We start from the raw sequence: 16,124 nt of genomic DNA on the forward strand, positions 1-16,124 counted from the left end.
GCCATAATGACCATTGCTTTGTTTGGAGGAAAAAGGGGGAGGCTTGCAAGCAAAACAACACCATCCCAACCGTGAAGCACGGTGGTGGCAGCATTATGTTGTGGGGGTGCTTTGCTGCATTAGGGACTGGTGCACTTCACAAAATAGATGGCACCATGGGGAAGGAAAATTATGTGGATATATTGAAGCAACATCAAGACATCAGTCAGGAAGTTAAAGCTTGGTCACAGATGGGTCTTCCAAATGGACAATGACCCCAAGCATACTTCCAAAGTTGTGGCTAAATGGCTTAAAGACAAAGTCAAGGTATTGGAGTGGCCATCACAAAGCCCTCACCTCAATCCTATAGAAAATGTGTGGGCAGAAGTGAAAAAGCATGTGCGAGCAAGGAGGCCTACAAACCTGACTCAGTTACACCAGCTCTGTCAGGAGGAATGGGCCAAAATTCACCCAACTTATTGTGGGAAGCTTGTGGAAGGCTACCCGAAACGTTTGATCCAAGTTTAAATTGTTTAAGGCAAATCTACCAAATACTAATTCAGTGTTTGTAAACTTCTGACCCACTGGGAATGTGATGAAAGAAATAAAAGCTGAAATAAATCACTCTATTCTGACATTTCACATTCTTAAAATAAACTGGCAATCCTAACTGACCTAAGACAGGGAATTTTTACTAGGATAAAAATGTCAGCAATTGTGAAAAACGGAGTTTAAATGTATTTGGCTAAGGTGTATGTAAACTTCCGACTTCAACTGTGCATGCTAAAATCACCACTTCTTCCATAGGAGATACATTCAGAAAGTATTTACTACTACTACCACTTACTTTTTCCAAATTGTTGTGTTAGCCTGAACGTGTCACTGGCCCACATACAATACCCCAAAATGTCAAAGTGGAAACATGAGGCCAATGATGACTTTAAAACAGTCCGGGACCAAATCGACAGAGTGAAAAGGAGGAAGTCTGTACTGAATACAAATATTCCAAAACATGCATCCTGTTTGCAACAAGGTACTAAAGTCATCATGCAAAACAATGAACTTCTTGTCCTGAATACAAAGCATTATGTTTGGGGCAAATCCATTACAAACACTTTACTGAGTACCACTCTCCATATTGTCAAGCATAATGGTGGCTGCATCATGTTATGGGTATGCTTGTAATTGTTAAGGACTGGTGAGTTTTCCAGGTCAAAAACATTTACAGAATGGCGCAAAGCACAGGCAAAATCCTAGAGGAAAACCTGGTGGTCTGCTTTCCACCAGACACTAGGAGATGAAGTCGCCTTCGAACTGGATCACATCCGGCCTTGATTGGGAGTCCCATAGGGCGGCGCACAATTGGCCCAGCGTTTAGCCGGGGTAGGCCGTCATTGTAATTAAAAATTTGTTCTTAACTGACTTGCCAAGTTAAACAAAAGGTTCCATTGATTTAAAAAAATTATATATATATATAAATAAAATAAATCATGGCTTTCAAGGGCTAAAAGACACAGCAACAGTAACAAATACTGAAAGCCTCTGTCTAGAATGGCCCCCTATTACCCAGGGGCCCAGGGCAAAAGAAGTGCACTATACAGTGAATAATGAGCCATGTCGGACTCGGCCCTAGTCGCCGACCTAAAGGAACGTCAACTGTGGAATCCTAACTGTGACATGACGTGCCTCAAGCAGACTTTCTCTTGACAGAGCAGGCTTTCAGAGAGGAGTCTGGGGATGAATAAATGCTGCAGATGTCTTTGTGGTTCTTATCTCAGAGCCAGCCCTCCCTGGGGCGTCTCAACCAGCAGGGGTTATCAGTGAACTAGCCTCTCCCTGGGGCGTCTCGACCACAGCACGAGTCTAAGTAAGTACTCTAACCTAGACTGTACTCACTGAACTGGAACCCACAGCTACACAGACCCAAGACAACAAACTCTTAATGAAACCTATTGGCTGCTGAGACCCGTCTGTGTACACCATCCGTGGAACAGGCCTGGAGACAGCAGCAGAGACAGCGGTCTACAGGATAATCAGAATGTTGAAAGTCTTGGCTTCATCTCTCTAGGAATGGGTGAAGAACACAAGTCAATAACACCCTCAGCTTACCTCAGACCCAAGACATTATTAAAGGCCCTGTGAAAGACTAGGTTCCAGTGTTCTTGTACAGGAGATCGGGCTGTTCTAACTTGGACAAGGCTACTTACTTCCTGACAAGACATTGAAACTAAAGGCTTGTTGGAGAGGAATCAAACCATCTTAGAAATGGGCTCCCGGGTGGCGCAAGCGGTCTAAGGCACTGCATCTCACTGCTTGAGGCGTCACTACAGACACCCTGGTTCGAATTCAGGTTGTATCACAACCGGCCGTTATTGGGAGACCCAATAGGGTGGAGCACAATTGGCCCAGCGTCATCCGCGTTTGGCCAGTGTAGGCCGTCATTATAAATGAAGATTGGTTCTTAACTGACCTTCCTTGTTAAATTAAAATTGAGACTTACCCAGAAATACAGAGCTGTAATCACTGTCAAAAAGGTGATTCTAACATGTATTGACTCAGGGGTATAAATACTTATGTAAATTAGATATTTCTATATTTAATTTTTCCTTACATTTGTTTGTGTTTTTAAAAGCACTTATTCATTATTATTAATTTATACACAGTACTGTATGATGCAACGTATTTAAAACCCTGGCAAAGCCTGGAAAGCATCCGCAACACATTATTACTCTTCCAGATAAACACAACGGGCCTTCAGCCATTTAGAAAGAGACTCTTATAGACCTAGAGGCTATTGTCTGAACAAGCAAATATTGGAAGGTGTTTAAAATGGGTTTTGCCTCAGTCTTGTAATTGGTTCTTTCAAAACTTACAGGACATAGGTCAAACAAGTACAGCTCACCATTCCTGTCAACAGGCTTTTAGGCTTCAGCTAGCTGACAATTATTTTAGATTTTAAAAAATATATATAGTTATTCAAGGATTAAAATGAGACCATAAACAAAAAATGTCAGATCCAAAGGAATGTCAACTGTGGAATTGTGACACGACTTGCTTAAAGCGGACTTTCTCCCGGGAGAGCCAGCTTTCAGACTGGAGTCAGTGGGCAGAGAGCTGCTACAGATATCTGTGTGTGCAGATGTCTCGGTTCTTATCTCTAAGCTACAGTCTTCCCTGGGGTGTCTCAACCAGCAGGAGTGTACTCTTTGCTAAGTACTGTTTTAAAACTGTCCTCACTGAACAGGCACCCCGAGCTACACTCAGACTCAAGACACTGAAGGCCCTGCGATAGACTAGTGTCCAGGGAGTGTACTTGTACACGCTATAGGAGATTGGCTCCTGCCTTATGTACCGTTCCGGATTGTACAAGGCTACTTACTTACTTACAAAACACTGAAACTCGTTGGAGTGTAATGAAGCTGTTCTAGATATACACAGTACCTTAGTACTCAGGTACTGTGGTACGCATGTAAAGCACGGTGAAAGTCAAATGTACTGAAAACCATGGCAAGGCAAATGCCACATTCAGGCTAATATTCACATCTTAAAACTCATTGTTGTACTCTTCCAGATTCACACACACACACATCCATATAAAACACCCGAAACATGCCCGTCAACGATGTCTGTCCTCCTTCATCCATTGAGAGACATGAACCTAGAGAACCGTCTCTGCTGTTACACAACATTCTCCAGCTAGAGAACCGTCTCTGCTGTTACACAACATTCACCAGCTAGAGAACCGTCTCTGCTGTAGCACAACATTCACCAGCTAGAGAACCGTCTCTGCTGTAGCACAACATTCTCCAGCTAGAGAACCGTCTCTGCTGTAGCACAACATTCTCCAGCTAGAGAACCGTCTCTGCTGTTACACAACATTCCCCAGCTAGAGAACCGTCTCTGCTGTTGCACAACATTCTCCAGCTAGAGAACCGTCTCTGCTGTTACACAACATTCACCAGCTAGAGAACCGTCTCTGCTGTTACACAACATTCCCCAGCTAGAGAACCGTCTCTGCTGTTACACAACATTCACCAGCTAGAGAACCGTCTCTGCTGTTACACAACATTCCCCAGCTAGAGAACCGTCTCTGCTGTTGCACAACATTCCCCAGCTAGAGAACCGTCTCTGCTGTTGCACAACATTCCCCAGCTAGAGAACCGTCTCTGCTGTTGCACAACATTCCCCAGCTAGAGAACCGTCTCTGCTGTTGCACAACATTCCCCAGCTAGCTAGAGAACCGTCTCTGCTGTTACACAACATTCCCCAGCTAGAGAACCGTCTCTGCTGTTGCACAACATTCCCCAGCTACAACATTCCCCAGCTAGAGAACCGTCTCTGCTGTAGCACAACATTCCCCAGCTAGAGAACCGTCTCTGCTGTTAGCACAACATTCCCCAGCTAGAGAACCGTCTCTGCTGTTACACAACATTCCCCAGCTAGAGAACCGTCTCTGCTGTAGCACAACATTCTCCAGCTAGAGAACCGTCTCTGCTGTTGCACAACATTCTCCAGCTAGAGAACCGTCTCTGCTGCTGTACACAACATTCCCCAGCTAGAGAACAGTCTCTGCTGTTGCACAACATTCTCCAGCTAGAGAACCGTCTCTGCTGTACACAACATTCTCCAGCTAGAGAACCGTCTCTGCTGTTGCAGCTAGAGAACCGTCTCTGCTGTTACACAACATTCCCCAGCTAGAGAACAGTCTCTGCTGTTACACAACATTCTCCAGCTAGAGAACCGTCTCTGCTATACACAACATTCCCCAGCTAGAGAACCGTCTCTGCTGTAGCTTCCCCAGCTAGAGAACCGTCTCTGCTGTAGCACAACATTCTCCAGCTGAGAACCGTCTCTGTTTACACAACATTCTCCAGCTAGAGAACCGTCTCTGCTGTTACACAACATTCCCCAGCTGAGAACAGTCTCTGTTTACACAACATTCTCCAGCTAGAGAACCGTCTCTGCTAGCACAACATTCCCCAGCTAGAGAACCGTCTCTGCTGTTAGCACAACATTCCCCAGCTAGAGAACCGTCTCTGCTGTTACACAACATTCCCCAGCTAGAGAACCGTCTCTGCTGTAGCACAACATTCTCCAGCTAGAGAACCGTCTCTGCTGTAGCACAACATTCCCCAGCTAGAGAACCAGCACAACATTCTCCAGCTAGAGAACCGTCTCTGCTGTTACACAACATTCTCCAGCTAGAGAACCGTCTCTGCTGTTACACAACATTCCCCAGCTAGAGAACCGTCTGTTACACAACATTCCCCAGCTAGAGAACCGTCTCTGCTGTAACAACATTCTCCAGCTAGAGAACCGTCTCTGCTGTTAGCACAACATTCCCCAGCTAGAGAACCGTCTCTGCTGTAGCACAACATTCTCCAGCTAGAGAACCGTCTCTGCTGTTACACAACATTCTCCAGCTAGAGAACCGTCTCTGCTGTTACACAACATTCCCCAGCTAGAGAACCGTCTGTTAGCTAGAGAACCGTCTGTTACACAACATTCCCCAGCTAGAGAACAGTCTCTGCTGTTACACAACATTCTCCAGCTAGAGAACCGTCTCTGCTGTAGCACAACATTCTCCACCTAGAGAACCGTCTCTGCTGTTACACAACATTCTCCAGCTAGAGAACCGTCTGTCGCACAACATTCTCCAGCTAGAGAACCGTCTCTGCTGTTACACAACATTCACCAGCTAGAGAACCGTCTCTGCTGTTACACAACATTCTCCAGCTAGAGAACCGTCTCTGCTGTTACACAACATTCTCCAGCTAGAGAACAGTCTCTGCTGTTAGACAACATTTCACACCTGGCACACACACACACTTTTTGCAGGGCATAACTCAGGCCCCCAGATGGCCCAGACTGACAGACAGAGGCAGACAGACAGGGCATCTAGCAACCAGACAGACAGGCTCTAGTGACCAGTTAATATTCGCTAGGTAGCACAAAATAAGAACCCCAAAAAAGGCGGAAGAGCCAGACAGCATTAACACTCTACCCAATAGATCTTCTCTGTGCAGACTACCTGCAGGCTACATCTTCCTTTATCGTCAGATCCTTTATATAGCACTTCACCAACAAGACAGTATCCGAGTCCCAATCAGCACCCTATTCTCTATATAGTGCACTACATTGGACCAGGGCCCACAGGCCCATAGTGAACTAGGTACGGAATAGGGTGTAATTTGGGACAAAAGGTAGTAGCAGCTATAGAGTGAAATCAGGTCATATGAAAATAAACCTCTGAATGAGTAGGCTTAATTGCACAACGTTAGCTGAACAGCTCATGGTGCAACCTGTATGTAGGTTACAGTGGTAATGGTTTGTGATGGGGGGGGCTATATTTTATAGATATGTTGACACCAAGTACCGACTAGTAAAAAAAAATATGTATATATTTTTGATTCATTCAATGTTTTGCTAGGTAGCGTTAGCTAACGCTAGTTGGCTGTAGGTTACAGTGGTAACCTACAGCTGGTGTACCTGCACTGTTTTGCTAGGTAGCATTAGCTATGTGCTAGTCAGCTGTAGGTTACAGTGGTACCTGCGCCAAAACTCTGGTATTTGTCTATCCTATAGCTTGTTCTCCATCTCCTTTTGAAATAGAGAGACATGTTTTCAGCGCTTTTTACACCCATTACGGATCAAAACAAATGTTCCATTGCTCTCGTCTCTGCAGCAGACATGAGCAATATGGAACATCAAAGCGCAGTAGCAGATCACAATACATATAGAATCGTGAGAGTCACAATAATATTGTGAGGTCCCCTGGCAATTCCCAGTTCTAGTTAGTGGTTTAGTAGTGTCACAGTGCTGCACTACTGTAGGTTACAAGGTCCGCTGTTAGTTCAAGTAGCTGGTTATCCAACATCTGCATCTAGGAGAGCAGATCTCCCCACATCAGATTAAAGTGGAATTTCCACCACTTTTCATATTAATCTCCAGAACCAGATCAGAGTCTACATGTTCACATAAAGTTCCTGATCTTGCCCTTAAAATGCAGATACAGATCTATTGATAATCTACAGTGCATCACTGGAATAGGGCCTACAGGAAGTGAGTGTAGACCCATGCCTGTCACTATATGTAAAACTGTAGGCTACGTAGTGCATTATTATAAGAAGTGTATAATAGTTACCCATGACAACCAGTAGGAAGAGCAGGGTAGCAACTCCTGCTGTGATGTAGAACATGATACTGATGTGATAGGCCAGCTGATCCATGTCCTCAATGTTAGGCACCAGGATGGGAGGGACTAGGAACCCAATGGCTATACCCAGCTGGAAGAGAAGACCGACAGACAGGCAGTAGTACAGCTTTAAAAAAACAGCTAAACACAAACATGTATAGTGGAGATGCATGTTGGAGACAGCCAAAATGTGGCAGACAGACAGCTCTTCATTCACTCTAGTTACATTAGCACTACACCCGTGTAAAATGAACCTGGCTCAAACTTGATACTTCACAGTGCATGTTGGTCCATCCTTTCAAAAAAAAAAGTCCAGAAGTGTCATCTAGTTTTTGAAAACCACAGTCATGTAACCATAGAGACTCTATATGACCACGACATACTGTACACGTTGAGCGATTAGGCCTGGCTTCGCAGTCCACGTTCCAATTCATCCCAAAGGTGTTCGATGGAGTTGAGGTCAGGGCTCTGTCCAGGCCAGTCAAGTTCTTCTACACCGATCTCGACAATCTGTCATGCTGAAACAGTAAAGGGCCTTCCCCAAACTGTTGCCACAAAGTTGGAAGCACAGAATAATCTAGAATGTCATTGTATGCTGTAGCATTAAGATTTCCCTTCACTGGAACTAAGGGGCCTAGCCCAAACCATGAAAAAACTGCCCAAGACCATTGGAAGAGAATGGTCTCATCCACCAAACTTTACAGTTGGCACTATGCATTCAAGCAGGTACTGTTCTCCTGGCATCCGCCAAACCCAGATTTTTCCAGCGAACTGACAGATGGTGAAGCGTGAGTCATCACTCCAGAGAAGGCATTTCCACTGCTCCAGAGTCCAATGGCAGAGAGCTTTACACCACCCCAGCCGACGCCTGGCATTACGCACGGTGATCTGTGCAGCTGCTCGGTCAAGCTCCCGACGAACAATTAATGTGCTGACATTGCTTCCAGAGGCAGTTTGGAACTCAGTAGTAAGTGTTGCAACCGAGGACAGACCATTTTAACGCGCTTCTGCACTCGGTGGTCGCGCTCTGTGAGCTTGTGTGGCCTACCACTTCACGGCAGAACCGTTGTTGCTCCTAGACGTTTCCACTTCACAGTAACAGCACTTACATTTGATCAGGGGCAGCTCTAGCAGGGTAGAAAGTTGGTGAACTGACATGTTGGAAAGGTGGCATCCTGTGTCGGTAGGGTAGCCTAGTGGTTAGAGTGTTGGACTAGTAACCGGAAGGTTGCAAGTTCAAATCCCCGAGCTGACAAATCTGTCGTTCTGCCCCTGAACAGGCAGTTAACCCACTGTTCCTAGGCCGTCATTGAAAATAAGAATTTGTTCTTAACTGACTTGCCTAGTTAAATAGTTTTTTTTTAAATGACAGTGCCATGTTGAATGTCACTGAGCTCTTCAGTAAGGCCATTCTTACTGCCAATGTTTGTCTATGGAGATTGCGTGGCTGTGTGTTCAATTTTATACCCCTGTCATCAACGGATGTGGCTGAAATAGCGGAATCCACTCATTTGAAGGGGTGCCCACATACTTTCGGCCATGTAGTAGATAAGTAGCTGAATGGAGAAAGTCGCGTGGAAGGAAATTTGCAACACAAACTAACATGAACGAGAGTGAACGTGACAAAGAGCACAGAGACCGTATCTAAAAAGAGGGGCTACTTCCGTTGCGTGGGCGTGGTTTGGTTTGGGTATGAAAAGCCTGACACGGACCAGTAAACGGTCCTCTAAATAATATGCAGCAGGCCGGTTCTGACAACAGGCTCAAACACCACTAACCTCTTACCACCTACGCAAGAGTCATGTGAAACAATACGGAGAGAGAGTCTACGAAGGAGAACCCAAAAAGTACAGTCGAGTGCTCTATAAACAAACCCGACTCAGACGTTGCAGGAAGCTTTTGCCCGCGACACACCATATGGCAAAGGGGATAACAGCTGCCATTGAAACTTACATCTGCAAAGACATGGCCCCAATTTACACTTGACCCAAGGTACCAAATGGTTATGTGACACGTATTAGTGCCAAAATAACATGAACATGCCCCCAAAAATAAATAATTAGGCCTGTATTTATTTTGTTTGAAACTACAGTCGTGGCCAAAAGTTGAGAATGACACAAATATTAATTTCTACAAAGTTTGCTGCTTCAGTGTCTTTAGATATTTTTGTCAGATGTTACTATGGAATAGTGAAGTATAATTACAAGCATTTTATAAGTGTCAAAGGCTTTTATTGACAATTACTTGAAGTTGATGCAGAGTCAATATTTGCAGTGTTGACCCTTCTTTTTCAAGACCTCTGCAATCCGTCCTGGCATGCTGTCAATTAACTTCTGGGCCACATCCTGACTGATGGCAGCCCATTCTTGCATAATCAATGCATGTTTGTCAGAATTTGTGGGTTTTTGTTTGTCCACCTGCCTCTTGAGGATTGACCACAAGTTCTCAATGGGATTAAGGTCTGGGGAGTTTCCTGGCAATGGACACAAAACATTGATGTTTTGTTCCCTGAGCCATTTAGTTGTCACTTTTGCCTTATGGCAAGGTGCTCCATCATGCTGGAAAAAGGCATTGTTCGTCACCAAACTGTTCCTGGATGGTTGGGAGAAGTTGCTCTCAGGATGTGTTGGTACCATTCTTCATTCATGGCTGTGTTCTTAGGCAAAATTGTGAGTGAGTCCACTCCCTTGGCTGAGAAGCAACCCCACACATGAATGGTCTCAGGATGCTTTACTGTTGGCATGGCACAGGACTGATGGTAGCGCTCACCTTGTCTTCTCCAGACAAGATTTTTCCAGGTGCCACAAACAATCGGAAAGGGTATTCAGAGAAAATGACTACCTCAGTCCTCAGCAGTCCGATCCCTGTACCTTCTGCAGAATATCACTCTGTCCCTGATGTTATTCCTGGAGAGAAGTGGCTTCTTTGCTGCCCTTCTCAACACCAGGCCATCCTCCAAAATTCTTCGCCTCACTGTGCATGCAGATGCACTCAGACCTGCCAGCTGTCATTCCTGAGCAAGCTCTGGACTGGTGGTGCCCTGATCCCGCAGCTGAATCAGCTTTAGGACACGGTCCTGGCGCTTGGACTTTCTTGGGTGCCCTGAAGCCTTCTTCACAGCAATTGAACCGCTCTCCTTCAAGTTCTTGATGATCTGATAAATGGTTGATTTAGGTGCAATCTTACTGGCAACAATATCCTTGCCTGTGTAGTCCTTTTTGTGACAAGCAATGATGACAGCATGTGTTTCCTTGCAGGTAACCATGGTTGACAGAGGATGAACAATTATTCCAAGCACCACCCTCCTTTTGAAGCTTCCAGTCTGTTATTCGAACTCAATCAGCATGACAGAGTTATCTCCAGCCTTGTCCTTGTCAACACTCACACCTGTGTTAACGAGAGAATCACTGACATGATGTCAGCTGGTCCTTTTGTGGCAGGGCTGAAATGCAGTGGAAATGTTTTTGGGGGATTCAGTTCATTTGCATGGCAAAGAGGGCCTTTGCAATTAATTGTAATTCATCTGATCACTCTTCATAACATTCTGGAGTATATGCATATTGCCATCATACAAACGGAGGCAGCAGCATTTGTGAAAATGTATATATTGTGTCACTCAACTTTTGGCCACGACTGTAGTAGCTAGACAGTTAGCACTATTGACTTATGGGCTTACAATCTATGGTACGTAGGCAGGTAAACATGCCAAAATTACCACAGCATGCATTTACTAACGTATCAAAATAAAATATTGTAGTAACATATGAGATGTCAAAGTGGCAACATTTCATTCTGTCGGAATGTATTTTATCTCACTTCAGCTCAACATCGATTTCAAGAAACGCTGCATACATTTTTTTATACGTGGATGCATCATATTTCTTTGCAAACTTTCCTTTGAAGCTTCCATTGATGCTCAAAATAGGTACAAACAGAGAGTACGTATGCAAGAAATGCCCTCCGTTTGGAAGTGCCCTCCGTGCTCCGTTTGGAATACTTTGATTTGGACTCATGATCCAATTTGCGTGCTTGAAGCATTTTAAGCAACACTGTTAATCTACCCCGGTTTACCAAGCATGTGATTTGAATTGATTTTACATGATAGTCATTTAAAAGCTGACAACGGACGCTTTCCCAGCCAACGGTATAAAGACAGTAGGAAATACTATTATAATGTGGTGGAATAGGATCAAATGATACATCTTTATGCTTTGGGACAGTGACCCCGTTTAGGGGGATCAAATATCCACTCTCACTAGTGGACTTGGAGCTTCCTAGACGATTGAGCTCAATGCCGATATGATACAACGATGACAAGACTTCTCTCACGGAGACCTGTAGTGTTGAGTGTAGTATTTTTTTTTTTTTAAAAGCATACATTGGACCCTTGGTCCAAAGAGTAAAAACACATTCTATTCAGAAAGCGGATGATGTCAGAGTTCTTGTGTCACTGTGACCTATTCAACCCAACTCTAAGCCTATAGCTAGGTATTTAAAAAACAAAAAGACTCTAGACCACTTGCAGTTGGCTGATAAAGTGGACACATTAGGTTTACATGGATGAGATGGATTAAGAGTCGGATTATTTTTCCCTTTGTTAATTGGCAGCTAAACACCGATCATCATGTCACAAAATGAAGACCCTTGATAATTACCGGAAAAGAGAAAAAAAAAAATAATAATAATAATAATAATCAGGCTCATCACCGTGCACATTCACCACCATGTAGCCGCCAAGTGCCTATTACTACAGTGAAAACAGCTTGCTTCAAGCTCAAAAGATCCCATATTACCGGCACAAGACTTTATATCTTCCAATAGAGGATCGCCGAGAATGCTTTTCCCATAAACCATGTTGTGGGCAGTTCTAAAACTATTCGCACATTGACGTAGTTATCCTTTTTTTAAATTTATTTTTTTACACTTTGTCAGGGCATGTTACCTCCTTGGCTAGCTAATAACCTGGTAACTTCACCAGTATATCCAAACATTTTGGGGGCACAGAAAGAAAGGACGATAGCTTCTTAAGGAGATCAATGATCATAGATTAGCGATATGCAGTTTGAGTTATGATTCGTTTTTCTCGGGGGACGTGTTAATTTGAGTTGTTACTTTGACCTATAAGTGCTGGCTGCAATAGAGAAGCACAGTATGAGTCATAATACCCATAACACCTAGCGGTCAAAACAGGGAAATGGCTCCAATCGTTTTTCCACCTGTGTTTTGTGTCGGCTCACCCTGGCGTGATGTTTTGAGAATCGTGTAAATATCTCATGGACAAGTTGACTTATCTATTTATGGCTTTACTTACTGATTTCGAAAATGCTAATTAGCATCTGGTAGACCTTGTGTTGTGGGACAATAAAAGGCTAAAATGTGCAGTTGTATCAGATAACATAATGCCACAGTCGTCGGAATGGGCGTGCAATTGACATGCTGACTGCAGGAATGTCCACCAGAGCTGTTGCCAGATAATTTAATGTTAATTTATTTATCAATGTTGTTTCAGTGAATTTGGCAGTACCTCCACCCAGCCTCACAACCGCAGACCACGTATGCCAGCCCAGGACATCCACATCTGGCTTCTTCACCTGCAGGGCCGTCTGAGACCAGCCACCCAGACAGCTGACTAAATTTCTGTCTGTAATAAACCCCTTTTGTGGGGGAAAAATAAACTAATTCTGAATGTCTGGGTATGCCCTCCCAGGCCCACTCATGGCTGTTGCCCCTGCCCAATCTATAGATACCACATGACTAGGGCCAGACGAATATATTTCAATTGACGGATTTCTTTATATTAACGGTATCTCAGTCAAATCTTTTGAAATTGTTTATATTTTTGTTCAGTATATTTACAACATTACATATTCATTTCTTTAGGGCACAGCATGTGTTTCAAAAGTAGTTAGAACTCAAATAGGATGTAACCCCCCCCAAAAAAATATATGTATATATATATATATATAATATATACACAGGCAGTTAGGAAAGCAAAGGCTAGCTTTTTCAAATATATTTGCATCCTGTTGCACAAACTCAAAAAAGTTCCAGAACACTGTAAAGTCCATGGAGAATAAGAGCACCTCCTCCCAGCTGCCTACTGCACTGAGGATAGGAAACACTTACCACTGATAAATCCACGATAGAGAATTTCAACAAGAATTTTTCTACAACTGGCCATGCATTCCACCTGGCCACCCCTACCCCGGTCAACAGCCCTGCACCCCCCACAGCAACTTGCCCAAGCCTCCCCCATTTCTCCTTCACCCAAATCCAGATAGCTGATGTTCTGAAAGAGCTGCAAAATCTGGACCCCTACAAAATCAGCCACGGTATCCCTATATAACTCCATGTTAGAATGAAGTTAGAGGATAAAAAGGGTCCCTATTTCAACCTAAGACCTTGGTCTTTCTCCTGATATTGAAAATAGTATTGTAAGATACTAGGGCTGAGAAATACACAGTGTGACAACCAACCCCGGTCACCCCTATCAGATCTACGCAGAAACCGAGTGCTCATTGTATACATTTTTTTTTTTTTTTTGCTAGATAGTCACTGAACAACAGCCTTCATAGGATGTGTAAACTTCTCTATACCTAACTACTGAGTTGCAGGCCCACAAATTAACTTTGAGGCTGGTAATTAAAGAATGAGCCGGTTTTCCCTCATTTCACATTCTCTCATTGTTATCTCATTGCCTTCATAGGATGTGTAAACTTCTCTTTAAAAAAAATAATAATAATAATAATAATAAAAAATAAGATTTACCTATAAAAAAAATAGGTCAAACTTGATCTGAGGTTACTGGTTGCGGTGAATTACTTCATGATAACTTTAGAGAAAGCAGCGTGCTGGTTCTTTTCTTTTTACACCTCCTTATTTGGAAAAGGCACCGGCACCTCGGAGGCACCTTGTTGCATGGTAACAATGAGGTAACAATGAGGTAACGTGAAATAAGAGAGGGAAAACCGGCTCATTCTTTAATTACCAGTCTCAAAGTTCATTTGTGGGCCTGCAAATGAGAGTTCAACTAACTAGGAATAAGAAATGATAGAAAAATAAAAACAATATTTGTGAAAATAATAAATCTGATGCGAGAAGATACAACGACTCCATAAAACACCAGCTAGAGGTCAAATTACAGTCTGTTTCAAATCAACATGTGATGAATTAAGACAACTCTGTTAATGTGCAACAACTCAGTAGTTAGGTATAGCTGGTGTTCCAGTCCATTTGCCTAACATATTTCCATATTAGCTGTATAACTTAGCCTACACTGATGTGTACACTTCCTTAGAAGAGACACACAACTGTGAATAAGTACTATGACCTCATCTGGGTTAATCAGATTGTGCAGTATAAAAAACACACACAAAAGTTTAGTCACCTACTCATTCAAGGGTTTTTCCTTACAATTATAGTGAAGACATCAAAACTATGAAATAACACATAAGGAATCATGTAGCAACCAAGTGTTATATCAAAATATATTTTATATTTGAGATTCTTCAAAGTAGCCACTCTTTGCCTTGATACCAGATTTGCACACGTTTGGCATTCTCTCAACCAGCTTCATGAGGAATGCTTTTCCAACAGCCTTGAAGGAGTTCCCACGAATGCTGAGCACTTGTTGGCTGCTTTTCCTTCACTCTGCAGTCCAACTCATCCCAAACCATCTCAATTGGGTTGAGTTCAGGTGGTTGTGGAGGGAGTGGCTTCTGTCTGGCCACTAACATAAAGGCCTGATTGGTGGAGTGCTGCAGAGATGGTTGCCCTTCTGGAAGGTTTTCCCATCTCTACAGAGGAACTCTGGAGCTCTGTAAGAGTGACCATCAGGTTCTTGGTCACATCCCTGACCAAGGCCCTTCTCCCCAGATTGCTCAGTTTAGCTGGGCAGCCAGCTCTAGAAAGTCTTGGTGGTTCCAAACTTCTTCCATTTAAGAATTATGGATTGGATTCCATGGTGTTCTTGGGGATCTTCAATGCTGCAGACAGTTTTTGGTACCCTTCCCCAGATCTGTGCCTCGACACAATCCTGTCTTGTAGCTCTACGGACAGTTCCTTCGACCTCATGGCTTGATCTTTGCTCTGACATGTACTGTCAACTGTGGGACCTTACATGGACAGGTGTGTGCCTTTTCAAATCATGTCCAATCAATTGAATTTACCACAGGTGGACTCCAATCAAGTTGTAGAAACATCTCAAGGATGATCAATAGAAACAGGATGCACCTGAACTCAATTTCAAGTCTCATAGCAAAGGGTCTGAATACTTATGTAAATAAGGATGTTTTTTTAGAAATGTGATTATATTTTTAACTGTTTTTTCGCATTGTCATTATGGGGTATTGTGATGTCACTATGGGGTATTGTGATGTCACTATGGGGTATTGTGATGTCACTATGGGGTATTGTGCATAGACTGATTTTTTTTTACGAATCCCCAGCAATTTTAGAATAAGGGTGTAACGTAACAATGAGGAAAAAGTCAAGTGGTACGAATACTTTCTGAAGGCGCTGTGTATAGCCTCTATATGGGGGCCTTGTATAGCGATAGGCTGATATATGAAATGTCAACTTCCCTGTAACATAACAATGTCAGGTTATATGTTTTTTTTAAACATGTAAATAGGCCTACGGTAGATTCATCAGATGCATGTGATGCTTAGTTAGCGGTGGTATGATGAAATGTGAAACGGCTAGCTAGTTAGCGGTGGAGCGCACTAAATAGCGTTTCTATCGGTGACGTCACTTGCTCTGAGACCTTGAAGTAGTGGTTCCCCTTTGTGGAGCGATGGGTAACGATGCTTCGTGGGTGACTGTTGTTGATGTGTGCAGAGGGTCCCTGGTTCGCGGCCGGGTATGGGCGAGGGGACGGTCTAAAGTTATACTGTTACACATATCTTTTAGAAGTGTTACGTGGAGATGTCGACTTCCCTGTAACAACAAG

The 16,124-nt window shown here is 43.5% G+C and overlaps 1 protein-coding gene across 6 annotated transcripts in view; it reads right to left on the reverse strand.

Moving 5' to 3' along the window:
- flvcr2b (FLVCR heme transporter 2b) overlaps window positions 1-16,124 on the reverse strand; it is a 58,620-nt gene that overhangs the window by 40,032 nt on the left and 2,464 nt on the right. For all 6 annotated transcript variants that reach the window (XM_042301073.1, XM_042301071.1, XM_042301072.1 and 3 more), the window contains exon 2: window positions 7,124-7,265. In XM_042301073.1, the coding sequence (XP_042157007.1) occupies window positions 7,124-7,265 (142 nt within the window). The remainder of the gene's footprint in view (window positions 1-7,123; window positions 7,266-16,124) is intronic.

Source organism: Oncorhynchus tshawytscha, linkage group LG18 (genome assembly GCF_018296145.1).
Source record: "Oncorhynchus tshawytscha isolate Ot180627B linkage group LG18, Otsh_v2.0, whole genome shotgun sequence".
In the NCBI taxonomy this organism is placed as follows: domain Eukaryota; kingdom Metazoa; phylum Chordata; class Actinopteri; order Salmoniformes; family Salmonidae; genus Oncorhynchus; species Oncorhynchus tshawytscha.